This window comes from Muscardinus avellanarius, assembly GCF_963383645.1.
Source record: "Muscardinus avellanarius genome assembly, chromosome: 2".
In the NCBI taxonomy this organism is placed as follows: Eukaryota; Metazoa; Chordata; class Mammalia; order Rodentia; family Gliridae; genus Muscardinus; species Muscardinus avellanarius.
Genome location: NC_137787.1, coordinates 76130148 through 76157713, shown reverse-complemented (window position 1 = coordinate 76157713; position 27566 = coordinate 76130148). Strand labels below are relative to the sequence as shown.

Genomic DNA, 27566 nt, shown 5'->3' with positions numbered 1-27566 from the left:
AGAATCATCAAAATTACTATAAAGAAATACTCATCTTACTGGCTCATATGTTAAAATTCTTAAATATATTAATGTTTAAATATTCTGAGACTCAAAATGTATAAATTGTGTTATTTTTGGTTTTTTGTTTGTTTGTTTGTTTGTTTTGGGGGTTTTTTGGTGGTACTGGGGGTGGAACCCAGAGGCTTTTTACCTCTGGGCTATACTCCCAGACCCATTTTTTTTTATATTTTTATTTGGAAACAGGGTCTCACTAAGTTGCTGAGAGCCTCACTAAGTAGCTGAGGCTGGCTTCGAACATATGCGATCCTCCTGTCTCAGCCTCCCAAGTGCGGGGATTACAAGTGTGTGCCACCACGCCCGGTGGAGCAATAAATTGTTATTTTGAACTTTGATTAAAGAACAATGAATTTTATGGTTAATGGTGATAAAACATTTCTCTTTAATCATTTCATATAGTCATATAATATTTTAAACCAGTTAAACTTTATATTTTAATATTTTAAAAGATGCATTGAATGGAAGTTATTTTTATTTATTTTGAAATTGTTAGACTCGAAAGAGTTGTAAAAATAGTACAACATTCCTTTATATACTCCACTAAATGCCTATTATGTTTACCGTTTTACATGACTAAATAAAAAATTTCAAAACCAAAACCTTAACCTTTGTTAATTAGCTAAAATATTCAGATTTAACCAGTTTTCTCACTCACATGACTTCTCTGTTTCATGGTCTAATCCAAGATATCTCACTACATTTAATTTTTGTATCTGATAAATTTTCTCCAAATGATGACAGTTTGTCTTGTCTTTCATCACTTTGACACACTGAAGAGTGCCAGTCAGTATTTAGTAGAATGTCCCACATTTGGGTTTGTCTGATGCTTTCTAATGATTAAAAGATGTTATACATTATTGAGAAAGATATCCAATGTGTCTATCTTCAAGCAAAATACCTATGAAGTTGCTATGACTCAGTAGTGGTGATGTTAATTTTGATCACTTGGTTAGTTGCTGTTTGCCAGGATTTTCCACTATCAAATTACAATTTCCTCTTTAAACAGGTTTTTGTTAAAAAACAAGATTTGAGAAAAATAAGAAATCAGATGCTCTCCTTAATATGCAAATGCTAAGGAGAAAATGGGTCATAGAAAGAATTCTAGATGAAGGGGATACTATAGATGAGCAAATAAGGTGTGGGGATGAGAAGGTGATGGGATGGGAAGGGGGAAAAAGGGAAATTCTCTAATGTTCATGATGTACATTAACAAACATATCAAAGTCAATCACTAAGCCAAACGTGAGAAGGAGGGAGGGAGAGGGAATGGGGCAGGAATTGGATAAGGGCTAACTGGGTGATGTGTGCATGTATACCTCCAATATCTTGTACTCCAATAAGATGTATGACTACAATCCACCAATAAAAAGTTAAAAAGATGTGAGAAGCAAAAGTAGCTTTGGAAACAAATGTTGCCACTTTATAACATTGATTATGGTGGATAAGTTTTTGATTCAATAGAAATGGTTTATCAATTTGGTATTTTTGTTTGTTTGTTTGGTACTGGCACTTAAACCCAGAGGAATCCTACCCCTGAGCTATACCTCCAGCTCTATTTTATTATTTTATTTTGAAACAGGGTCTCAATAGGTTGATGAAAGTCTTACTACTTGCTGAGGCTGTACTTGAACCTATGATCCTCTTGTCTCAGCCTCCCAAGTATTGGGATTACAAGTGTGTGCTACCTTTTCATAAATGATAAGAACATTTCCTCATTTATAATAAGAACTTCTATGAGATGTAATGAAAACATTAAGAGTTCACAGATTAAAATGCCTAAAACATATATCTTATTTATACTTATATATTCAAGTACAGCTATACTTTATTTTAATAAGGAAAAAGAAAATGACAAGTAAAATTCTAATTTAAAATTTTATGTAGCCTGCCATGGTGGCGCACGCTTGTATTCCCGTGCTTGGGAGGCTGAGACAGGAGGATCACGGTTCGCGGATGGCCTTAACTACTACTTAGTGAGGCCCTTTGCAACTCAGTGAGACCCTGTTTCCTCCTCCCTCCCTCCCTCCCTCCCTTCCTTCCTTCTTTCTTTTTGTGGTACTGAGGTTCCTGGCAGCCCTTCTACCTCTGGGCTACACTCCCAGACCTATTTTTTAATATTTTTATTTGGAAACAGGGTCTCTTAAGCCAGCGCGGCTGGCTTCGAACCTGCGTGATCCTCCTGTCTCAGCCTCCCAAGCACGGGGATTACAAGCGTGCGCCACCATGCCAGGCAAGACCCTATTTCAAAATAAAGAATAAAAAATAGGGATGAGGGTGTAGCTCAGAGGCAGAATGCCCCCTGGGTTCCATCCCCAGTGCTGCAAAAAAAAAAAAATTATGTTATACTTAATACTATGTTTCTATATACTTATATTTATGTTTCAGTAAGAAAATTTCATTTTTCCCATAATGAACAGAAACTACTAAAAATTAACTTTGAAAAGCATGCTGGGTTCATTAGTTTGCTAGGACTACCATAACAACATACCACAATTGGGTGGTTTGGAATGATAGAAATTCATGGTCTCACAGTTCTGTAAATTACAAATCTAAAATCAAGCTATTGACAGGGCTAGACTCTCTCTAAAGGCCCTGGAGAAGGATCTCTTCATGCTTTTTTCCTAGTTTCTGGGAATCTTAGACATTTTTCCTATGTCTTCACATGTGCTCCTCTATATGCAGATCTCTGTATCCAAATTTCCCCTCTTTATTAGGATACTAGTCAGATTAGGCCTTATCTACTGACCTAGGACCTATCTCCAAAGAAGGTCATCCTTGGCTTTTTTTTTTTTTTCTTTTGTTCTGGGAATTGAACCTAGGGCACTTTACTTCTGAGCCACACTCCCAGCCCTTTTTATTATTTATTTTGAAACAGGGTCTTGATAAGTTGCCGAGGCTTGAATCTGTCTCATTCTTATAAGTACTGGGAGAGTTGGTTTATTTTTAAGAGTACTTAATTGACTCAAACACATTTCCTTTCTTTAGTAATTTATTGCTAAATTTCCAAATTAAAACTAAAAATTTGTACTAATAAAACTTAGGTAAAATAGTATTTAAAAAATACTTCTTGTCTGGTAATAAAACCTCTCATTAAAGGAATTCACATAGGAAGAAAGGAATTAAAATTATCCTTATTCGCAGATGACATGATCCTTTATCTGGAAGACCCAAAGAACTCAACCAAAAGACTTCTGGACCTGATTGACAAATTCAGCAAAGTCGCAGGTTACAAAATCAACCTAAAGAAATCAGTGGCTTTTCTTTATGCCAACAACGAATCCACAATGAAAGAAATAAAAACAGCAATTCCATTCACTATAACCTCAAACCCAATAAAATACCTAGGAATAAACCTAACCAAAGATGTAAAAGACCTCTACAACAAAAACTATAAAACATTAAAGAAAGAAATTGAAGAAGACCTTGGAAGATGGAAAGATCTCCCGTGCTCATGGATAGGCAGAATAAATATCATCAAAATGGCCATTCTGCCAAAACTGATCTATAGGTTCAATGCAATTCCCATTAAAATACCAGTGGCATTCTTCAGAGACCTAGAAAAATCAATCATAAACTTCATATGGAGAAAGAAAAGACCTAGAATAGCCAAAGCAATTCTCAATAACAAGAAACACGCAGGAGGCATTACAATCCCAGACTTCAAACTATACTATAGAGCAATAGTAGTAAAAACAGCATGGTACTGGCACAAAAACAGATATACTGACCAGTGGATTAGAATAGAAGATACAGAAACAAACCCACACATCTTTAGTCAATTAATCTTTGACAAAGGGGCCAAACACATACGCTGGAGAAAAGACAGCCTTTTCAACAAGTGGTGCTGGGAGAACTGGCTAACCATTTGTAAAAAGATGAATCTAAACCCCTATATCTCACCTAACACAGGAATCAACTCAAGATGGATCAAAGACTTAGAAATTAGACCTGAGACGGTGAAGTTAGTAGAGGAGAGCATAGGTTCAACACTACAACATATTGGCACAGGCAGTAACTTTCTCAACAAAACCCCCAAAGCTCAGGAAATTAAAGCAAGAATAAACAAGTGGGATAACATCAAACTAAAAAGTTTCTTCTCATCAAAGGAAACTATTAATAACCTTAAGAGGAAGCCCACAGAATGGGAAAGGATCTTTACCAGCCACCATTCTGATAGGGGGCTAATATCCAGAGTATACAAAGAGCTCAAAAGACTCTACACTGGCAAAACAAACAACCCAATCAAGAAATGGGCTAATGACCTAAATAGACACTTCACAAAAGAAGAGATACAAAGGGCCAATGGATACATGAAAAGATGTTCTTCATCACTGACCATCAGGGAGATGCAAATCAAAACTACACTGAGATTCCATCTAATCCCAGTCAGAGTGGCAAGCATAAAGAAATCAAACAACAACAAATGCTGGCGAGGATGTGGGGAAAGAGGAACTCTTTTACACTGTTGGTGGGAGTGCAAACTAGTTCAGCCACTATGGAGATCTGTGTGGAGATTCCTAAGAAAGGTGGGAAAAGATCCACCATATGATCCAGCTATACCACTCCTGGGTATCTTTCCAAAGGGGTTGAATTCAGAGAAATATAGCAACATATGCATACCTATGTTCATAGCAGCACAATATGTAATAGCCAAAATATGGAACCAACCCAGATCACCATCAACAGATGAATGGATAGCAAAACTGTGGGAAATACACACAATGGAATTCTATTCAGCCATAAAGAAGAACAAAATTATGTCATTTGCAAGGAGATGGAAAACCCTGGAGAACATTATGTTAAGTGAGATCAGCCAAGCACAAAAGAGGAAGATACATATGTTTCCTCTAATATGCCCAACCTAGGAAACACAAAGAATACCAGTGGGACTCCAGTTATTGAAGGGGAAATACTAGCTAAGTTTGGATGGTAAGATAGGAGAGGAGGATGGTCGGTCTTGATTAACGAGGGTCTACACCTGAACATGTGTAAAAGTATGAATAAGTCATGGTTAACCTGGACAGCCATTGGTGGGAGGGGGGAAAGGAAAATGGGGGCGGGGGGGGAGGGCATCAAATATAGTGTAAATGTATACTATTTACGTTCAATAAAAAAATAAAAAAATAAAAAATAAAAAAATAAAAATAAAAAAAATAGTTTCTTATATATTCTATGGTAAGAGAAAACAGATATGATCCCTGCCCTTTAGACATAAAAGAAAGAACAAATAAAACAACACCAAATGTATAATTATACATTGCGAAGAAGGCTATGGAGGAAATTAATAGGTACAGGGATAGATAATATTGGTACAATTATCTAGGCACTATGATCACTGGAGTTGTCTCTAATTAAGGCCTGCATTAGCCAAGATTCTTCAGAGAAACAGAACCAATAGGATCCATTGATTTATTATAAGGAATTGGCTCATGAGATTATGGAGGCTGACCCAGGAAAGCCAGTGGTATAGTTCTGAGAGATGAAGAGAAAATAGTGTAAGTCCCAGTCAGAAGAGAAGACTGATGTCCTAGATCAAACAGAGCAAAGCAAATCCCTCTTTCTCCATCTTTTGTTCTATTCAGGCTGTCAAGGATTGAATGACACCTACCACGCTGGGAAGGGTGATTTGTTCTACTCAGTCCACAGATTCAGATGCTAATCTCATCTGGAAAACCCTTACAGACACATCAGAAATAATGTTTAATTGGGGCACTGTGTGTTCCAGTCAAGTGAACAAATAAAATCAGCTAGCACAATGTCTCAGGACATTTAACCTGCGAAAAAGCATGAGAAAGATTCAGTCTTAAGACAGTCTTTCAGACAGAGGGAGAACATATATGAGATCCTGAATCAGGGAAGGAAGTTTTGTATCTGAAGAAGTGAACAGTCAGAGAGGCACAAAGATAATGGGTCAGAATGAAAACTGTACCAGATAAATGTGAATAAGTAGGTGATTTCAGATAAAGGAGAGCGCGCAACACCATGTATCAAATAGATCTCTCTCTCTCTCTCTCTCTCTCTCTCTCTCTCTCTCTCTCTCTCTCTCTTGGATGAACCCTGGGGCATTCTACCTCCTAGCTACACCCCAGTCCTATTTTTTATTCTTTATTCTAAAATAAGGTCTCACTAAGTTGCAGAGGGCCTCACTAAGTAGCTTGAGGCTGTCCACAAATCTGCCATCCTCCTGTCTCAACGTTGACTACCAGGTACTCGGATTATAAGAGAGCGCCACCATGACTGGCTTCAGATAGATTTTTTTTTTTTTTTTTTTGGTGGTACTGGGGTTCCTGGAAACCCTTCTACCTCCAGGCTACACTCCCAGACACCTATTTTTTATATTTTTATTTGGAAACAGGGTCTCTTAAGCCAGCGAGGCTGGCTTCAAACCTGCACGATCCTCCTCTCTTCACCTCCCAAGTGCAGGGATTACAAGCGTGTGCCACCATGCCCAGCTTCAAATAGATTTAAATAAACAAAACAACCAACTCAATATGGCTAGGTGAAAAAGTTAGTATAATGACTCAGAACTCATTAATTTTGGGGAAGGCTCATTTTAGATGAAGAAGCTATATTGTTTATCAAGACCCAATTTTTTTTCTCTCTTCTCTTGATTCTACTCCTTAAGATGAGCCCTTCCTCCAGGTTTGTGGGGCAAGGAAACAGGGTATTCTACCTGACCAGCACCAATAAAAACACTAGAATCATTAGCTTCGAATAGTCTTGTCTTCTTATGTGCCCATTCCTTAACCAGTCACTCCTGTCTGGTAAATATAATGTTTGAATGGGCAAGGCTAGGTCACGTGCCACATGCCACTTCTATAGTTTTGGGTAAAAGTGTGTGTGTGTGTGTGTGTGTGTGTGTGTGTGTGTGTGTGTGTGTAAGAAGTGAACCCAGGGGCATTCTACTTCTGAGCTACATCCCCAGCCCTGTTTTATTTTCATTTTGAAACAGGGTCTCACTAAGTTGCAGAGGGGCTCACTAAATTGCTGAGGATGGCCACAAACCTGTGAGCCTCCTGCTTCAGCCTCCTAAGTAATTGAATTACTGGTATGTGTCACTACTCCAGGTTTAAGAATCTTTAAAAATAATAATTACTTTTGAGGGGACAGCTTCTGGTAGTGGTAGAGTAATGAAGTGGTCATAAGAATTCTACACAGAGGATAATTACAAAAACTGGGCTACAAAAAGAAAATGAACAAAAGCTAAATATACTGGAAGACATCCAAAAGCAGAAAAAAGCCAGAGTAGCCGGGCGTGGTGGCGCACGCTTGTAATCCCCGCGCTTGGTAGGCAGAGACAGGAGGATCGCGCAGATTCGAAGCCAGCCGCGCGCGCTGGCTTAGGAGACCCTGTTTCCAAATAAAAATGTAAAAATAGGTCTGGGAGTGTAGCCCGGAGGTAGAATGGCTTCCAGGAACCCCAGTACCACCAAAAAGAAGAAGAAGAAGAAGAAGAAGAAGAAGAAGAAGAAGAAGAAGAAGAAGAAGAAGAAGAAGAAGAAGAAGAAGAAGAAGAAGAGGAGAAAGAAGCCAGAGTAGAGTTTAATCTGCAAAATTGGTAACTAAAAGGAATAAGTGTAAATTTTTGCTACTTAAATCTCACAGCTTTAACTACAGAAAATAGCAGAATAAAATACAACAGGCTTATCAACTCAAGGTGCAAAAAAAAATTCAGAATTCAGGACTTAGCAAATTTCTAGAAATTTAAAGGAGAGAGATTTTGATAGGGAGTAAACCACAAGAAAAATAAAACCCAAATTCAGAGTTCAAACCATCCAAATGCCTATAAGTACACTGTGCATGAATTGGGAAGGACACCTGGAGTACTCTTAAATACTGGCATAGAATGTTGAGAAATCTACTGGTGAAAGGCAGAGCTACACACAGCACATCTTTTTAGTTCTTAATTAAGTGCTCTCCCTCACCACAATTAGCTCAGGCAATAGAAAGCCTGGTGTGTTACAGTGCAGAGCCCAAAGCTGGCAGAGCAGCTTGGTAGTTAGGAGATGATTTTTTTTTCTTTTGCACCAGAGGTTGAACCCAGGGACATTCTACCTCCATGCTACAACCTTTCCCCTTTTTAAATTTTTATTTTGAAACAGGGTCTCACTAAGTTGCTGAGAGTCTTGCTAAGTTGCTGAGGTGGGCCTTGAACCCCAAATCCTCCTGTCTCAGCCTCCCAAGTACTGTAATTAGAGGTGTGCACCAATATGACTGTCAGGGAGCAGTCTTAGAGGCAAGAAAACCATAGAGAGGAGACCCATTTCTGACTAACTACTTTGTTGATCAAAGATTTTGAAACAGGCACAGAGACTCACAGGATAAGTCTATGGGAAACATCAGAAGGTAGCCAAAACAAGCAATAACAACACAAAAGTCAGCACAAATATAATCAGCATATTTTCTGACCAGGATAAAACTAAACTGGACATTAATTTTTTTAAACTTAAATGTTTAATTCTTGACTTCTAAACAACCATGAATCAGAAAAATTAACAAAGTGACAGATACAATATTTTAACTGAAATAAGAAAATAAGAGCATACAAAAATGTATGGATTATAGCTACCTGAATACTTAAAAGGGAAATTTATAGCATAGCATTAAATGCTTATATTTTAAAAAAAGAACAAAGGTCCCAAAAAATTATGTAAGCTTCCCCTTTAAAAGCTAGGAAAAAAGAACAGGAAATCACATCCACGAAAAACAGAGGAAAGCAATAAAGATGAATGGCAAGCTGAGCATGTGGCACATGCTTGTAATCCCAGTATTTGGGAGGCTAAGACAGGAAGATTTGCAGGTTTGAGGACAGCTTCAGCAAGCAGTGAGACTCTCATCAACCTGGTGAGATCCTGTTTCCAAATAAAAATAAAATAGGGCTGAGGGTGTTGCTTGAAAGTAGAATGCTCCTGGGTTAAAAACCTAGTACCAACAAAAATAAATAGAAAGGTAAATGGCAGAAGCTAAACATGATAGTGCACACCTAACCCCAGTACTTGGGAGTCTTAAGACAGGAAGATTGCAGGTTTAAAGTCAACATGTGGTAACTTAGTAATACCTGTTTCAAAATAAACATAAAATAGGTCTGGGATGAAGCTCCTGGGTTCAATACCCTGTACCACACAATAAATAGGTAAATAAACAAATAAGTTTTTAAAGAGATGCGCTGAGTCAGTGAAGCAGAAAACAAAAAATTGAGAAGACTCAATGAAACTGATAGCTCATTGTTCAAAAAGATCAATAAAACCAATAAATTTCTATTTGTTCAAAAAAGAAAAAAAGAAAAATTATAAATATCAGCAATGAAAAAAAACATCACCACAAACAATATAGGCATTAACAGGATAAGGAATAGTTATAACAACTTGGGGCCCATAAATTGAATGACCTATATAAAAATTAACATATTCCTTGAAAGACACAATCCAATCTTCCTTTCATTCAAAGAAAAAGATTATCTGAATAGTTCCAAAATGTTATGTGTGTGCACACACGTGTGCATTATGTGTATGTATGTGCATGCATATTGTTTTTTGTGCATGATGGTAGAAACTGAATCCAGGGCCTCACACATGCTAGGCAAGTGATCTGCTACTAACCCATAATCTCAGCCTACTATACCTATATTTTAAAAGTGAACTAAAGCCAGCCATGGTGGCACATTCCTATAATCCCAGTGACTATTGAGGCTGAAACAGGAGTACAAGTTGAGGCCAGCCTTGATAAGTTAGCAAGAGCTGTCTCAAAATAAAAAAAAAAAAGAAGAGCTGGGGATATAGTTCAGTGGTAGAGTCTCCTGAATGAATCCCCAGTACTGTAAAAAATAAACAAAATAGGAGAATTCATTGTTTAATGTTTTAGAAGAACAAATTAAACAAACAAAAACTCTAAAGTTACAAATCACTTCATTGTTGGATTCTGCAATACATTTAGGGGAGAAGTAATACCAATTCCACATTTTATACCTCAAAAAATATGATGCAGGAATCTTCCTAACAAATAGCATGAAAAGGAAACTAAAGACCAATAGCCTTGATAAATACCAGTGAATACTTATATAATTTTTTTGTGTGTATGGTACTGGCGATGGAACCTAGGGGGCTTCTACCTCTGGGCTACATTCCTAGACGTATTTTTTTTAATATTTTACTTGGAAATAGGGTCTCACTAAGTTGCTAAGAGCCTCACTAAGTAGCCAAGGCTGACTTCGAACCTGTGCGATCTTCCTGTTTCAACCTCCTAAATACAGGGATTATAAGCATGCGCCACCATGCCCGGCTATATAATATAATTTTAACAAATCAATAAACACAATATTTTAGGAAGATAATACATCATGGTCCAGTGGAAATAATCCCTAAAAGGCAACACTGGCTTAACAATTTAAAAAGCAATCAATGTAGAGCCGGGCGTGGTGCCACACGCTTGTAATCCCAGCATTTGGGAGGCTGAGACAGGAGCATCGTGGTTTGCGGACAGCCTCAGCTACTTAATGAGGCCCTCCGCAACTTAGTGAGACCCAGTTTTAAATGAAAGAATAAAAACTAGGGCAGGGGGTGTAGCTCGGAGGTTGAATGCCCCCAGGCCCCATCCCTAGACCTGCAAAACAAACAAACAGACAGAAAGTAATCAATGTAATTTGCCATATTAGCCAATTAAAAATGAAAGGCCATATCATTATCTCAATAGTTACTGATAAAGCGTGTCACAAAATTCAATACCAAATTAAACCAAAACAAAGTAAATGAAACACCTTTCAGCACAGTAGCAGTAGGACGTCCTCAATCTGATAAAAGGCATTTATGAGAAATATACATTATACTTACTGATAAGAAAAATGAGCACTTTTCCCCAAGGCTCAGAAACCAGGCAAGGATATGTGATAATATTCTGTTCAACACTATACTAAACAATGCAATTTCATTGAAACAAAGAAGAGAAATAAAAAAGTACACAGAATGGGAGGAAAGACAACCTAATAAAAAACTGGGCCAACTGGGTATGGAGGCACATGCTTGTAATCCTAGCATTCAAGAGGTGGAGACCGGAGGATCACAGTTCGTGGACAGCCTCAGCTACTTAGTGGGGCCCTTTGCAACTCAGTGAGACCCTGTTTCAAAAGTAAAAAGACTAACTAAAAACATAGGGCTGGGAGTGTAGCTCGGAGGTACAATGCCCCTGGGTTCCATCCCCGATACAATACACACACACACACACACACACACACACACACTGGGTTAAATATTTGAATAGACATAAAAGAAAGTATATGAAAGGCAATAAGTACATGAAAATTTGTTCAATAGCGTCTTAGGAGAACTACAAGTTAAAACTAAAATGAGATGACTCTTTACCCATTAGAACAGATAAAATTTTTTTTAAATATATAAGAATGAGCAAAGACATGGAGTAACTAGAACTCTCATATACTGCTGGTGGGTGATAATGTTAAAACCACTTTGTAAAAACATCTGTCAGTTCTTATCAAGTTAAACATATGCTTACTATATTTTCTTGAACTCCCACTCCCAGAAAGTTACCCAAGTGATAGAATCACCTGGAAACACAAGACTTGTAACTTGAATACTCAGAACTGCCTCAAACTGAAATACTGTAATGTCCATCAAGTTGTGACACAGCCATATGATGAAATTAGTGAGATAAAGAAATGAGTAATTAATACAATGAGGGTATGAATACGTTTCAAAGGAACTATTAACAAAGTCAGCCACAAACCACCGTAGCTGGCTTGTGTAATCCCAGCATTTCGGGGTCTGAAACAGGAAGCACACACGTACAATCCAAGCATTTCGAAGGCTGAGACAGGAGGACTGCAGTTTGCAGCCAGCCTCAGCTACGTAGTAAGGCCCTTTGCAACTCAGTGAGACCTTGTTTCAAAATAAAGAATACAAAGAAAGAATTCAGGCATAAAAGAACATTGACTATATCATCCATTTTACATAAAATTCCAGAAAGAGGCAAAACCATAGTGCTAGAGAACAGATCTGTGATTGCCACGGTGAGAATGGAAGGAGGACTCTAATCAAAAGGGAACAAGGCAACTTGGGGGGATTATAAAAATGTTCCATAACCTTGGAGTTAAAGAACTGTATACACTTGTAAAAATTAATTGCAGAAAGTGCTTAAACTGATACATTTTATTGTATATAAATTACAACTAAATTAAAAAAAAAACTGGAAATGAGGAGGGGGTTGCAAAATTGACTCATTCTGTTATGAGCCGATTAGGTTAAAGCTGGGCGAGCGTGAAAATGAGGATGAGTGGGGAGGAGCCGTGGTGATGCAGGTGGCAGAAGTCAGTGTGGAGCAGGGTAATCGTTAGCAGAGACCAAAAGAAGTGTGCAGAATCAAGCTTTATTTTTAAAGCAGAATCAATAGGATTTTTTTTTTTTTTTGGTAGTACTGGGGTTCCCGGAAGCCCTTCTACCTTTGGGCTACACTCCCAGACCTATTTTTACATTTTTTATTTGGAAACAGGGTCTCCTAAGCCAGCGCGCGCGGCTGACTTCGAACCTGCGCGATCCTCCTGTCTCTGCCTCCCAAGCGCGGGGATTACAAGCGTGCGCCACCACGCCTGGCAGAATCAATAGGATTTTAATATGAGAATGGAAGAGAAAATAAAGACATCTAGAGATTGCCTTCCTAAATGAGGAAGAATGTAACAGAAACAGGTTTTGGGGAAAAACAAAATGTTTAATTTTTGATATGTTAAATTTGTTAAGTTTGATCCAGCTATATCACTCCTGGGTATCTTTCCAAAGGGGCCAAATGAAAAGAACTGCAGTACTATACATATACCCAAGTTGACAGCAGCACAAGTCACAATAGCCAAATTATGGAACTTACCTAGGTATCCATCAACAGATGAATGGCTTACAAAATTATGGCCACACATACAACAGAATTCTACTCAGCAATAAAGAATAAAAATCTTATGTCATTTGCAAGAAAATTGAATGACTTGGAAAATGTTAAGTGTGATTAGCCAGGCACAAAAAGTAAAGGGTCACTTGTTTTCTCTCATATGCATAAGCTAGGGAGTAACTGGGATACCAGAGGGACTCCAGAGAACCAAAGAGAACACAATGGAGCCAGGGAGCTCATCTAGGGCAAGGGGAGGAGGAAGAGTGAAGTTCACTAATGGAATTACTACCACTGACTATGTGTACATATGGGAAAATACCCATGTCAGTCTCAGCACTCTGTTTTGGGAAGGGGTGAGATGGGAAGCTGGAGGGGAGCTTCCCAGTGCTGTGTTCATGTGTGTCACTGTAAACACGATTTACATTATGGTGTGAGATTGTAATGCACCAATAACAGCATATTTTTAAAAATCTTGTTATGTTTGAAAAGTCTATGAAACATCTATGCAAAAGGTGAATATGTAGGATTTCTGAGAGAAAGTTTGGGCAGATAGGTGTATTTAAACAGACAAGAACTTCCGGGAAGATGGCGACTGAGAAAAGCGGGGCTTAAGAGCCTCGCTAACAACCAATCTCCATTACCACAAAATCAGCGCCTTTCATAGCCAGAAAACACCATCACCAGAGAAACAAAAAAATCACCAGACTCCAGAGAGAAAGCGGTCTAAGAACAGAGCTCAGAGCCACAGAGGAGATACACCGGCCTCACGCCCAAGTACGCGGCAGCAGCGCCATACTGCCGACGGCAGCGGCAAATTCACCGGACGGCTACAGCAAGCCGAGGTGAGCGAATGCGGAACAGCCAGGCGGGATCTTTCGAACAGGGAACATCTAAAGCTCCCAGTGGCTGAGCTCAGCACACGCTGCAAGAACTCAGAGTGGAATTCAAAACCAAGAAGAAATAAGCCAGCCTCATGGCCGAGGGCTTAGCAGCAACGCCATATTGCCACAGACGGCAGCAGCAGCGAATTCAACAAGTCCAGTACAGCTACATCTGCGAACTCAAGAACAGTGAGTCAAATTGCGGGCCACAGAGGAGAAATCCCAGTACTGTACTTCCTGGGACTTGACCCAGTGGGGGAGTGGCGGTGGCAGAGATATCACACCATAGGAGAACGTGCAACCTGGCACCCCCCACAGACTAAAGCAGCCTCTATCGACTCCCTGGGTCGGAGACTCTGTGATACAACCCAGTAAAGGAGTAGTGGGGTCTGAGATACTACAGACTCAAGATCCAGAGCACCTTAAGTGAACTCATAGTGACCCAAGGGAAGAACGCAGAGAAGGCACAAACTTCCGAAATAATGGGAAAGAGGAATAATACAGGAGCAATGAATGCCCACAACCCCACAACATCAAAACCTGATAAAACAGAAAATCAGAGATTTCTAGAAGATCAAATCAGGAAAATAACTGTAGAAATAATAGAGGTGCTTCGAAAAGAACTCAGAGAGAGCCAAAAAGAGATAAAGGATGCAATTAATGAAGTAAAGGCCTCAATTCAAAGCACAAACAACCGATTAGAACACATGGAGAACAGAATCTCGCTCTTAGAAGATGATCATTCCAAAAATGAACGCATAGTTTCTAATCTAGGAAAAAATATCCGACAGCAGGAATCTGATATTGAAGAAATATGGGCCCATTTTAAGAGAGCTAACCTAAGAATAATTGGAATAGAGGAGGGAAAAGAAAGTGAAACCAAAGGGATCAACAATCTCTTCAAGGAAGTAATAGCAGAAAATTTTCCAAACATAGAGCAAGAGGTTGATACACAGGTCCAGGAAACTTATAGAACTCCCTTTAGACAGGATCGGAGAAGAGGATCCCCACGCCACATAATTGTCAAAATGACCAATGTGGAAGCCAAGCAGAGAATCTTAAAGGCAACAAAAACAAAGGGCCAAGTGACATTCAGAGGCAAACCAATTAGAATCACTCCAGACTTCCCAAACCAAGTCATGAGAGCCAGAAGGGCTTGGAGTAACATATTCCAAACTCTGAAAGAAAACAACTTCCAGCCAAAAATTTCCTACCCAGCAAAACTTTCTATCAAATTAGATGGAGAAATAAGAAGCTTCCATGACAAACAGAAACTGAAGGAATTTATGTCTTCAAAACCAGCGCTAGAGAAAATACTCAAAGAGATTAACTACAAAGAAGAAATAGGTAACACACACCAGAACCAGAGAAACAAGATTTTCCATCCAACAGACAACTAAGATTGGTTATCTGTGGAGATTCATTATTTATGTTAGTCTTTTACCTATCTCTAAATGGTATTGTTTGCCTTCATTGTTGTTAATTTTTAGGATTTCTAGTTGGAATATCAATATACCTTCAGATATAGCATTTGAAAATATTTTATCCCATTCTATTAGTAACTTTTAACTCTGTTTACATTGTCTTTGGATATACAAAATTTTTTTTTTTAGGGAGTTTGTATACTCTTCTGTTGCCTGTGCCATTGAAATCACATCCAAGAAATCACTGCCAATTTCAATGTTGTGAGGTTTTATACCCATATTTTCTCCTAAAAGTTTATAGTCTTAAGATTTATATTTAGGTCTTTTATCTATTTTGAGTTAATACTTGTATATGGGATTAGGTAAGGGTCCAATTTTATTCTTTTCCATGTAATTATTATTTTTCAACAATATTTAGTTAAAAGATTATTATTTCCACCACCAAATGTTCGTGGAAACCTTGTCAAAAATAACTTGATAATATAGGGAAGAATTTAGCTCTAGGCTTGTATTTAACTCCAATGGTTTATATATCTGCCTTTATAACAGTACTACACTGTTTCAATTATTGTAGCTTTATATGGTTTGAAATCAGAAAATATATATCTTCTAGCTTTGTTCTTTTTCAAGATCGTTTTGGGTATCTAGAATCCATATTCCATATTAGGATAGATTTTTTTTTCCTGAAAAATAAATATATAAATATATGATAGTTTCACCTAAAAAAAATAGAAAAAAAATATTCTCTGGTAAGAAAGAAAGTAAAAGAAATAGTGAAATGTTATCTTTAAGTCATCAAAAGCTTGGTATCAGACAAATGAAACTGTTATGTGAGATTATCATTTTTAATTTTGGATAATTTGCTATAATACTAGATGTCAACCACTAAGCCAAGCATGGGAAGGAGGGATGGGGAGGGAATGGGGTGGGGATCAGGTGGGGGCTGACTGGGCGATGTGTGCATGTATGTCTACAAAAGTTTGTATCCCACTATGATGTATGAATACAGTGCACCAATAAAATAAATTTTAAAAAATAAAATAAAATAAAAAATAAAAATAAATAAACAGTCAAGAGACAAAGACCTCAGGAAAAAAAGCCCTGGGAACTACACATAAATAAAAGAATCTGCAAAAAAAAAAAAAAAAACAACAAGAAGCCCCCAGAACCAAAACCACTAAAATGCTGAAGACAGAGAGAAAAGAAATGCTATTATGCAAACTAAGAGGAAATCTTTTAAGATTGGGGAGTCACTTTCTGCTGAGAGATTGAGGAAAATAGGAAAAAAAAAAAAAGTATCAGTGGTAGAAACTGGGTCTGGTGACATATGCCTGTAATCCCAGCACTTGGGAGGCTGAGAAAGGAGGGTCACAGGTTTGAGGCAAGGCCCTTAAGCAACTTAGTGAGACTCTGTTTCAAAAAAGAAAAAAAGGAGAAAACGGGAAAAAAGCATATATCCCTACTCTTCTTGTAAGTTGAGTTGTGAAAATTTTAGAGGAAAATAGAGCAACAGCCAGAAGAGTATTTGCGGTAAAAGTAGAGATTTTGGTATGTACCATTTTTTAAGATGTGCAGCATAGAGCGTGCATGATTTTATACCAAAGATCCAGTCAATAAGAATTAATAATGCTGTAGAGAAGTCCTTAAAAGATCCTTTATAATCTTTAAAGAGGAAATAATATGTATTTGCTATTATCTGTGAGAGGTAAGAGCATTATCACCTTGAGTTTAGTCTGTATTGTTCTTAGTTTAATTTATATTATTACATAGAATGGCACAGTAAAGGAAATTTGTAATAAACATACATAAACTGTTAGATGAACATACTATCTTATTGTTGTTCTTGTTTTCTACTGGGGATTGAACCTAGGGTCATTTTACCTCTGAGCTACATACACCCCCAGCCCTAATTTTTTTCTATTTTTTATTTTGATAAAGGGTCTTGCTAAGTTGCAGAGGCTGCTCTTGATCCTGCGATCATCCAATCTCAGCCTCTGTAATCCCACTAGGATTACTGGCATGTGCTACCACGCCTAGCCACACCATCGTTTTAGAGAAAATAACTATTTGGATGGGAATAAAGCCCATACACATGTATTTTAAAAATTGATCACAATATGAAAATGCATAGAGATGGCAGTGGGGAGGTTATAACCAGATGAGCTCAAATGGGTGGCTAACTGGTCTATTCAACGTTTACTTCAACTTCCTTAGCATGCCTTCCTATAATGTAAAAACCTATATTTACCAGTTTCTCTTATATCCAGGGTTCGGGAGGTCATTTAGATTCTGCCAATCAGTTGTACTGGAAAGAATTAAAAATAAATAATCTAGGTGATGGAGAGCACGTAAAGCATCTCTTTAGCTGATTCAGATCTAGTAGGCTACACAGAATAGCCCAAGCACCAGTTGTTTCAGAGATTTCTTTCTTTTTTCTTTATTTATTTGCAGTGTTAGGGATTAAATGGGCATTTTTAAAAAGACAATTTAGGAAGCTAATAGCTTATAAAAAGCCTAAAAGGCAATTCAACGAAATATTACTTCATATTCATTATTTAAAAAAATAAGAAAAGAAGTCTGACAATGCTATATGTCCAGAAGGAGCCGGAACTCAAACACACAGCTGGCAGAAAATAGACTGGGGCAACTGGTGAAGTTGAAGACAAGCTTCAGAAATGTCTGCTTATGTTTACATAGATACCATTATGTATAATAACATCCTAACAGCATTGTTTGTAGAAACAATGGCATAAAAGCTGAAAATAATTCACAACATTCACCAACAGCAGCATGGATATGAAAATATTCGCACAGTTCATTCACAGGCAACACTCAAATAGATAACTTACTCTTTCACCCTTGAAAACTTATTTCTAGCCAGGCAGGGTGGCGCATGCCTGTAATCCCAGTATTTTGGAGGCTGAGACAGGAGGATCTCAGGTTCAAGACCAGCCTCAGCAATGCACAAGGCTCTCAGCAACTTAGCAAGACCCTGTTTCTAAATAAAATTAAAATATGACGATGGGTGTAGTCTAGAGGAAGAATGCCCCTGGGTTCCTAGTCTTCCTCCACATTTCTTATTATGTTACCCGTCAGTGGGATACCCAACTCATGTCAGGGCTTCTCTCTCTTTAAACACTAAACATCTCCTTGCCCAAATTCAGTCTCTAAATCCTATAAGAACCACTCTCGTAATATCTCTAGAACCTTGTTTCATTTATTTATTTATTTATTTATTTATTTATTTATTTATTTATTCATTCATTTATTTTAGGTACTCAGGACAGAACCCAGGAGCATTCTACCTCTGAGTTACACCCCCAGCCCTATTTTTTATTCTTTATTTTGAAACAGGGTCTCACTGACTTGCAAAGGGCCTCACTAAGTAGCTGAGGCTGGCCGAGAATCCGGATCCTCCTGTCTCCGGATCCTGCTGTCTAGCCATACCTGGCTAGAACCTTGTTTCTTATTCCATCTCCAATACTCCTTAGTTTGGGCTGTTCATCATTTCTCATCTGAATAAATATAAGTACTTAAAAGTAAATACTTAAGCCGGGCGTGATGGCGCATGCTTGTAATCCCTGCATTTGGAGGCTGAGAAAGGAGGATCGCACAGGTTTGAAGCCAGCCTCAGCTACTAAGTGAGGCTCTCAACAACTTAGACCTGGTTTCAAAATAAAATATAAAAATATAAAATATTCAAAATAAAATATAAAAGTATAAAATATAAAAATATAAAATATAAAAATAGTAGAAAGCTTCTGGGTTCCACTCCTAGTACCACAAAAAAAAGTAAATACTTAAATTTAAGTATATCTATAATGTCTTCTGTGCCGCTAGTTCATCCTCATTGTAAATTGATGCTTCACATCCTATTGTTTGAGCTATTTTTTGGAAATCAACGTGTCCATATAAATTGTTTTTTGGGTGATGTACAAATAAAAATAATGGTTACAACTATCTACTATTATGTCAGGTATTATCTCATTTATCCCTATGTTACAAAGCAGGTGTTGTTGTACCCACTTTATGAATGAGGTAACTGAGCCTTAGAAAAAGGTACTTTATGACTGGGCATGGCGGTGCATGCTTGTAATCCAAGCACTTGGGAAGCTGGGACAGGAGGATCACACAGGTTCGAATCCAGCCTCAGCTACCTAGTAAGGCTCTCAGGAACTTAGTGAGACCCTGTTTCCAAATAAAGTATAAAATAGGTCTGGGAGGATAGCCCAGAGGTAGTAAAGCCCCTGGGTTCCACCCCCCCAATACCACAAAAAAAAAAAAGAAAAGGAAAAGGGTACTTTATCTAAATTGACATAGATAATAAGTAAATGAGCCCAGATTTTATTTTAGGGCCTTTTGATGGCAAAGTCCTTGCTTCTAATCATTGCATTATTCTGCATGAATCTCTAAGCATGTCAACATGAAGTTCTAAATGATCTGGTCTCAGCCTGCTCCCCAGCTTGACCTCCTTCCTGTCCCTGTGTTGTACTCAGCTATGTTGCATATCACCAATCCAATTCTTTTTTCTCTATGAATAGAACCCCCTTTTATTTTTATTTTTTTGGTGGTGGTACTGGGGTTCCTGGAAGCCCTTCTACCTCCGGGCTACATTCCCAGACCTATTTTTTATATTTTTATTTGGAAAAAAGGTCTCTTAAGCCAGCGCAGCTGATTTCGAATCTGCGTGATCCTCCTGTCTCCGCCTCCCAAACGCGGGGATTACAAGTGTTCGCCACCACACCCAGCAAGAACCTCCTTTTAAAAAAAAAAAATTAACATAGTAATATGTTACTGAACATAGTAATATGTTCATAAAAATGAACATAGTAAAATGTTCAGCTAAAACTATTCTTCCTGGCCTTCCTCAAAGCTGAGATTATCACTCACACAGAAAGATTTAAGTGAAAATCTAGGTGGGGGTCCTGGGAAAGTTCTTTATTCTTTTTAACTTACTTTATACTTTTATTGGTGTTTTATATTCTCACATCATAATGTAAATCAAAGTGTTAGTGACCTACATACATACAGCACTTGGTGGGCTTTGTCCTCTCTGCGCTCCCCTTTCTATACACAGGATATTAAGATTGACAGTTGTGTTCTCATATATGTATAAAATCTCGATGGAGTGGGAGGAGGGAGAGGACACCAAGTACAGACTGAATGTATGCCATTTTCAATATGACCCACATAAAAATAGAAAAAAAAAACTTTATAAGGGTGGTGGGTAGTATAGGAGATAAATTCCTTCAGTTTCTGTTTGTCATGGAAGCTTCTTATTTCTCTATCTAATTTGATAGAAAGTTTTGCTGGGTAGGAAATTTTTGGCTGGAAGTTGTTTTCTTTCAGAGTTTGGAATATGTTACTCCAAGCCCTTCTGGCTCTCATGACTTGGTTTGGGAAGTCTGGAGTGATTCTAATTGGTTTGCCTCTGAATGTCACTTGGCCCTTTGTTTTTGTTGCCTTTAAGATTCTCTGCTTGGCTTCCACATTGGTCATTTTGACAATTATGTGGCGTGGGGATCCTCTTCTCCGATCCTGTCTAAAGGAAGTTCTATAAGTTTCCTGGACCTGTGTATCAACCTCTTGCTCTATGTTTGGAAAATTTTCTGCTATTACTTCCTTGAAGAGATTGTTGATCCCTTTGGTTTCACTTTCTTTTCCCTCCTCTATTCCAATTATTCTTAGGTTAGCTCTCTTAAAATGGGCCCATATTTCTTCAATGTCAGATTCCTGCTGTCGGATATTTTTTCCTAGATTAGAAACTATGCGTTCATTTTTGGAATGATCATCTTCTAAGAGCGAGATTCTGTTCTCCATGTGTTCTAATCGGTTGTTTGTGCTTTGAATTGAGGCCTTTACTTCATTAATTGCATCCTTTATCTCTTTTTGGCTCTCTCTGAGTTCTTTTCGAAGCACCTCTATTATTTCTACAGTTATTTTCCTGATTTGATCTTCTAGAAATCTCTGATTTTCTGTTTTATCAGGTTTTGATGTTGTGGGGTTGTGGGCATTCATTGCTCCTGTATTATTCCTCTTTCCCATTATTTTGGAAGTTTGTACCTTCTCTGGGTTCTTCCCTTGGGTCACTATGACTTCACTTAAGGTGTTCTGGATCTCGAGTCAGTAGTATCTCAGACCCCACCACTCCTTTACTGGGTTGTATCACAGAGTCTCCGACCCAGAGAGTCGATAGAGGCTGCTTTAGACTGTGGGTGTGCCAGGTTGCACGTTCTCCTATGGTGTGATATCTCTGCCACTGCCACTCCCCCACTGGGTCAAGTCCCAGGGAGTATAGTACTGGGATTTCTCCTCTGTGGCCCGCAATTGACTCAATGTTCTTGAGTACGCAGATGTAGCTGTACTGGGCTTGGTGAATTCGCTGCTGTTGCCGCAGGTGGCAATATGGCACTGCTGTTACGCCCTCGGCCATGAGGCTGGCGTATTTCTTCTTGGTTTTGAGTTCCACTCTGAATCCCTGCAGCGTGTGCTGAGCTCAGCCACTGGGAGCTTTAGATGCTCCCTGCACCGAGAAATCCCGCCTGGCTGTTCCGCAGCGGCTCACCTCGGCTTACTGTAGCCGTCAGGTGAACTCGCCGCTGCCGCCGGCAGTATGGCGCTGCTGCTGCGTCCTCGGGCGTGAGGCCGGTGTATCTCCTCTGTGGCTCTGAGCTCTGTTCTCAGTTCGCTTTCTCTCTGGAGCCTGGTGATTTTTTTGTTTCTCTGGTGATGGTGTTTTCTGGCTATGGAAGGCGCTGATTTTGTGGTAATGGAGATTGGTTGTTAGCGGGGCTCTTAAGCCCCGCTTTTCTCGGTCACCATCTTCCCGGAAGTCCCAAAACGTTTCTTAATTGGAAGCATTAGTCTTCTAATAAGACTGATAAAACCCATATAAGCAAATAGCCATAGATTAATTGAAATTTTTATGCCAGTTACTGTGGTAAAATTAAAAGTGTGTTGGAAGAAGCATCTTCCAAGGACCCTAAGAATCCCTGCATGTTATTGCTGGATATGCCAAGGATGCAAGATCTGACTACTCTCTTACTGGGGTAGTATCAGGATTATACTTGTAGTAAGCAATTTTAATGGATGAGGGAACATCTTCCCCCAAAGAGTGGCCTTTCTTTCATTTACAATTAAAGTAGTGGATTCCTCAAGTGCAGTATTTTTCAGCTGTGACTCAAACCCATTGCATCATAGGATTCACATTAGCCCTGTGGAACTCAAGGAACTCTGCCAACGTAATGCTCTAGTTGTTTGCCATGCCATAAGAAACAAAAATCTCTGATCTGGGAGTCTCATGACTTTGGCTGGCATCTATAACAGCTATAGGCTAATTTGTAAGTAGTAACAATCTCAGACCTTGACAAGGTATTGATTCAATAACAAATAGCTAATCATTCAGGGTTTGAAAGCAAGCTCCCACTATATCCTTTATAGCTTGGAGGAATTTCTACAGACATGTCATTGATTAAGGTGATAGAGAAAGAACTGCTTCTTTAAAATAACTTTAAAGCAACAGAATGACCTCAAAGGGCCCATGAAAAAACTATTGAGGTTTTAGCATTTTAAAGATGAAATTTCTGTTTTGCTGTTTCTACGTATCAATAAAATTGAGATCAAATTGTTTAAGATAAATGAATTGGGCTCATTTTGACTTTATGGTTTTATTTTTGAATGGAGATATTATCAGATGCATTGGCTCAAAACAATGAATCAAACAAGAGAAGACTCTCTCATGGGACTATAATTTTAAAAGGAAAGTATAATAGACTAAGTTATGAAGAAAACTGGGCATATTCCTCAGTAGCCTAATGTGTTACAAGGAAACGAAAGGATTTATTTTATTTTCAATTTTTGTGGTACTGGGGAGGACCCAGGGGCATTGTATCTCAAAGCTATTTTTTATTATTTATTTTGAAACAGGGTCTCACTAAGTTGCAGAGGGCCTCACCAACTTGCTGGGGCTGGCCTTCAACTTGCGAATCTCTTGTCTCCGCCCTACTGGGATTACAAGCATGCACCATCGTGCTTGATGACAGTCTTTATTTTAAACATAAAACACTGTAAAAGTTAAGGTAACCGGGCGTAGTGGTGCACGCTTGTAATCCCTGCACTTGGGAGATGGAGACAGGAGGATCGTGCTGGCTTAGGAGACCCTGTTTCCAAATAAAAAAAATATTTAAAAAATTAGGGCTGGGAGTGTAGCCCGGAGGTAGAAGGGCTTCCAGGAACCCCAGTACCGCCAAAAAAAAAAAAAAAAAAAAAAAAAGTTAAGGTAAACAATTCATTACCTAGAAAGTAAAAAAAAAAAAAAAAAAAAAAAAAAAAAAAAAATTTCATGCTGTAGGTACTTAAAATATAATGTATTGATAAGTGATGTTTCTGAATAAAAAAATGAACTATATTTTCATTCAATGTAAGCATCTCAATGTAAAACTTCTACACCCTTTGTAAATAGCACGGAAATAATTTTTTGGTGGGGGGCATACTGAGTTAATATTAAACCCAGAAACATTCTACTTCCAAGCTATATACCCAGCCCTTTTCATTTTATATTAGAAAGACTGATTAAGTTATCATTTTTAGAAAATACTCCCTTTCTAAAAGAGAATGTTTATGATATTATTCAGCAATTCAGTATATCCCACATCTTCTGCAACTCACAACAACCATGAACATACAAAGAAAAGTGCCCAAGATCTTGGTAATCAAAATCATTAGAAATTTTGGTGATATTAATTCAGTAGTATGGAAAACATGTGTCCAGAAAATTCGTGATTCTGTATTCAAAGATGCTACTGAAACCTTTAACATAAAAAAAGACATTTCTTATTAGGAGTGGTGGCATATGCCTATAATCTGAGTTCTTGGGAGGTTGAAATAGGGGGATCACAGGTTTTAGGCCAGTATCAGCAAATTAATCAAACCCTGTTTCAAAATAAAAAATTTTAAAAAAAGGGGTGCGGGTGTAGGGTGTATGTAGTTCAGACGTGAGTTTAATTCCTAAAACTCCCTCCCAAAAAGACACTTCTCTAGAAACACTATATATGTTGAAGACTGATTGAGAAATGAATAATACCAAGTAAGGAAACAGATTAGAATAGGAGCTAACAACAAAGAGGAAAAAGAATGATTAAAAAAAAAACAGGAAACAATAATTATAAAAGTACAACCATGTACAATTATTTGCTAACGTGAAAAGCAAATTGTGGCATTGCTATTTTTTACCACAGCATACATCATCAATTGATCTTACTGTCCAGATATCATTTTATATATAAGGAAAATGTGGACAAAGTTGCTAAAACTACTTGATGAAGATTGTACAGGGCAGAAGAAAAAAAGAATTATATTTATTTTTTAAAATGTGCTACCTTAGTAATTTTTAATCACTAAAAATATTTTAGAAAAATGTTCTATGATAAATACAATAACAAAATGACATCCTTCTTGTTATTCTATTGATTAGAAAAATAAAAATAACTAAAAATATATTTGACTATTTGCTGGGGTATTTTTGAAAGTTAACAGTCCATATCTATGTAATTCATTTATACCAAATTACAAATATAATTTCCAAAAAAGTAAAATATCATTTATTCCAATTTATGAAATCATCTATAAGATAAAGAACATTTAAGATTAAAATGCTTTCTATAATAAAGAAATAAAACAAGTTTAAGCTCTTTTTTTTTTAGATGTGTTTTACCAAACCTCAATAAAAGGGCAAAGAATGATCTGGCGGAATACTAATGATACCTTCTACATAATCATAATCAAAATTAAGAATATTGAGCCAGGCTTGGTGGCACATGCTTGTAACCACAGTACTTGGGAGGCTGAGATAGGAGGATCGCACAGGTTCAAAGCCAGCCTCCCCTGCGTAGTGAGGCTCTCAGCAGCTTAGTGAGACCCTGTTTCCAAATAAAGTATAAAATAGGTCTGGGAGTATAGCCCAGAGGTAGAAAAGCCCCTGGGTTCCAGCCCCAGTACCACACACACAAAAAAAAGAATATTTTCACTTCTGAAGTAAAGCTCTCTTTTAGCAATATAAACTTTGTTCATGCTTAAGAGAAACCTCTTATGCTCTAAACTTTTTTGCATCAAGTGAGCGATCTGCCATAGTATACATAGAACTCATCTGCGGTAGTAGTACACATCTGTGAGCCATTGGAGCTGAAGTACGTGAAGGTCATTTCAAATACCGGAAGCAACTTCAGGGCAAAGGGGCCATAGCACTGCTACCACTACCAAGGACTCCTTTGTATTTCTTCACTGCTTCATGAGCCTATTACTTTAACACTTTATGCTTACTAATCTCTTAATAAAACAGTAAGATAAGCTATAAAGATTAAGCCTCAAAGAGAATTTCTAAAAAGTGAGTAAAGCATGTATTAGCCAAAGCTCCCCCAGTAAAAAACCTAGAAATAGCAAAAAGAGCAGATGTTTAACCTAAACATTATTCAACAGGTCAATGAAGGGCATGAGAGGCTTTATTCAGAGCTAAAATACTATGCACATTCTTAAAAGGATGGCACTCTAAAATAGAGTTAAAGGGCACTCACCACATGGGTTGATTGTAGAGCTAAGTGAAGCAGCTCCCGTGGAAAGGCCACCTTTTGAAACTGCTGAAGCCACAGAAGGTGTAGAAGATGAAGTTGGTGTGGTAGAGGAGGCTGTTGAGGATGGCAACCGTTCTCCAGACTCCATATCTATGGGAGAAGGAGAAAATGTTGATTCTCAGTGTTAGAATTATTCAAAAGAATTAAACCTATTTAAACTTGATAAATTTGCTTACTTTAATTCTTCAAAAACATAAAATGTGAAAAAATACTGCTGTAGCTTAAAAACGGTATGTTCTCACTGAAACTCATGTTAAAGCATGCCAGGCATGGTTGCGCACGCTTGTAATCCCCACACTTGGGAGGCAGAGACAGGAGGATCGCACAGGTTCGAAGCCAGCCGCGCGCACTGGCTTAGGAGACTCTGTTTCCAAATAAAAATGTAAAACTAGGTCTGGGAGTGTAGCCTGGAGGTAGAAGGGCTTCCAGGAACCCCAGTACCACCACCCAAAAAAAAAAAAAAAGTTAATTCCTCAGTATGTTAATGTTTGGAGGCTGGGCTTTTAAGAGGTGATTGAAACCTTAAGAGGGACTAGAGCCTTTTTTGGGGGACTGGGCAAAAATGAGTTTGAATTTTCTTGGAATGGATTAGTTCTTTGCAGAGTGACTGGGTACAAAGAAAAGCTACTTTACATGGTTAGCTCTTATGATCTTGAACTTCACTGCCTGCAGAACTGTGAATTAATTAAACTTCTTTTCTTTATAAATCATCCAGTCTTTGGTATTCTGTTATGGCAATAGAAAATGAACTAATACAAATACCAATTTATGAAATGAGTTTCTGTATATATGTATTTATTTATTCAAAGACAGGGTCTCTTCCAATTGGGTTTCAAACTTCTGGGCCCAAATGATACTCCTACCTACTCCCAAGTAACTGGGACTATCACCAGATTAAAATAAACTTAATTTTAAGTGTACCAAATCCTTTTTTAATAGATTTGTACAGTTTTCTTGTACCTCCAAATTAGCAGTGTTTTCAATTAGTAATTTCAAACAAATGATGCTACAAACTTAGGAAAATTAAAATGCTATATTTTTATTCTTCATGAAATATCTTGTCATGATTCAATTGCAACATAATTCATATACATATATATATTAAAGAATCAAGAAAATATCACATTTGAATAAACTGCATCTTTTCTTTTAAATCTTGGTATCAGTATAATTTTCAGTCTTAACGTGTCCAAGAAAATGGCCCATCAATCCCTAATATAGTCTCTTATATGTATGCCTCCACCATCTTGTACTCCATTAAGATGTATGACTACAGTGCACCAATAAAAAATTTTTTAAATATAGTCTGACCACTCCATCTCCTCCCCCACCCCCCACACAAAGGCAAATACATGTTTTGGAATTTTGTTTTTGGTTTTGTTTCTCTGTGTGTGTAGTATTGGGGATGAAAACCAGGGGCACTCTACCTCTGAGCCAAACCTCAATTTTATTTTATTTCTTATTTTGAAACAAGGTCTCACTAAATTGCCCAGGTTGGCCTCAACCCTATAATCCTTCTATTATAGCCTCCTAAGTACTGGGATTACAGGCATTAAGTTTCTATTATGACTTCAAAAGAGCCTTAGTGTGACCCATTTGTAATGATCAAAATTAAGTATCTTTATTAATTTGCTTAGCTGTTATGTATGCAATCTTACATTGATTTTACTAAAATAATGCATGTTGATATT

The 27566-nt window shown here is 37.8% G+C and overlaps 1 protein-coding gene across 4 annotated transcripts in view; it reads right to left on the bottom strand.

Moving 5' to 3' along the window:
* The window catches only part of BAZ2B (bromodomain adjacent to zinc finger domain 2B), a gene marked incomplete at both ends in the record, with an annotated part of 142422 nt that extends 116459 nt beyond the window's left edge, over positions 1–25963 (bottom strand). For all 4 annotated transcript variants that reach the window (XM_080719844.1, XM_080719846.1, XM_080719847.1 and 1 more), the window contains one exon: positions 25819–25963. In XM_080719844.1, the coding sequence (XP_080575970.1) occupies positions 25819–25963 (145 nt within the window). The remainder of the gene's footprint in view (positions 1–25818) is intronic.
* Positions 25964–27566: the final 1603 nt, after the last annotated feature.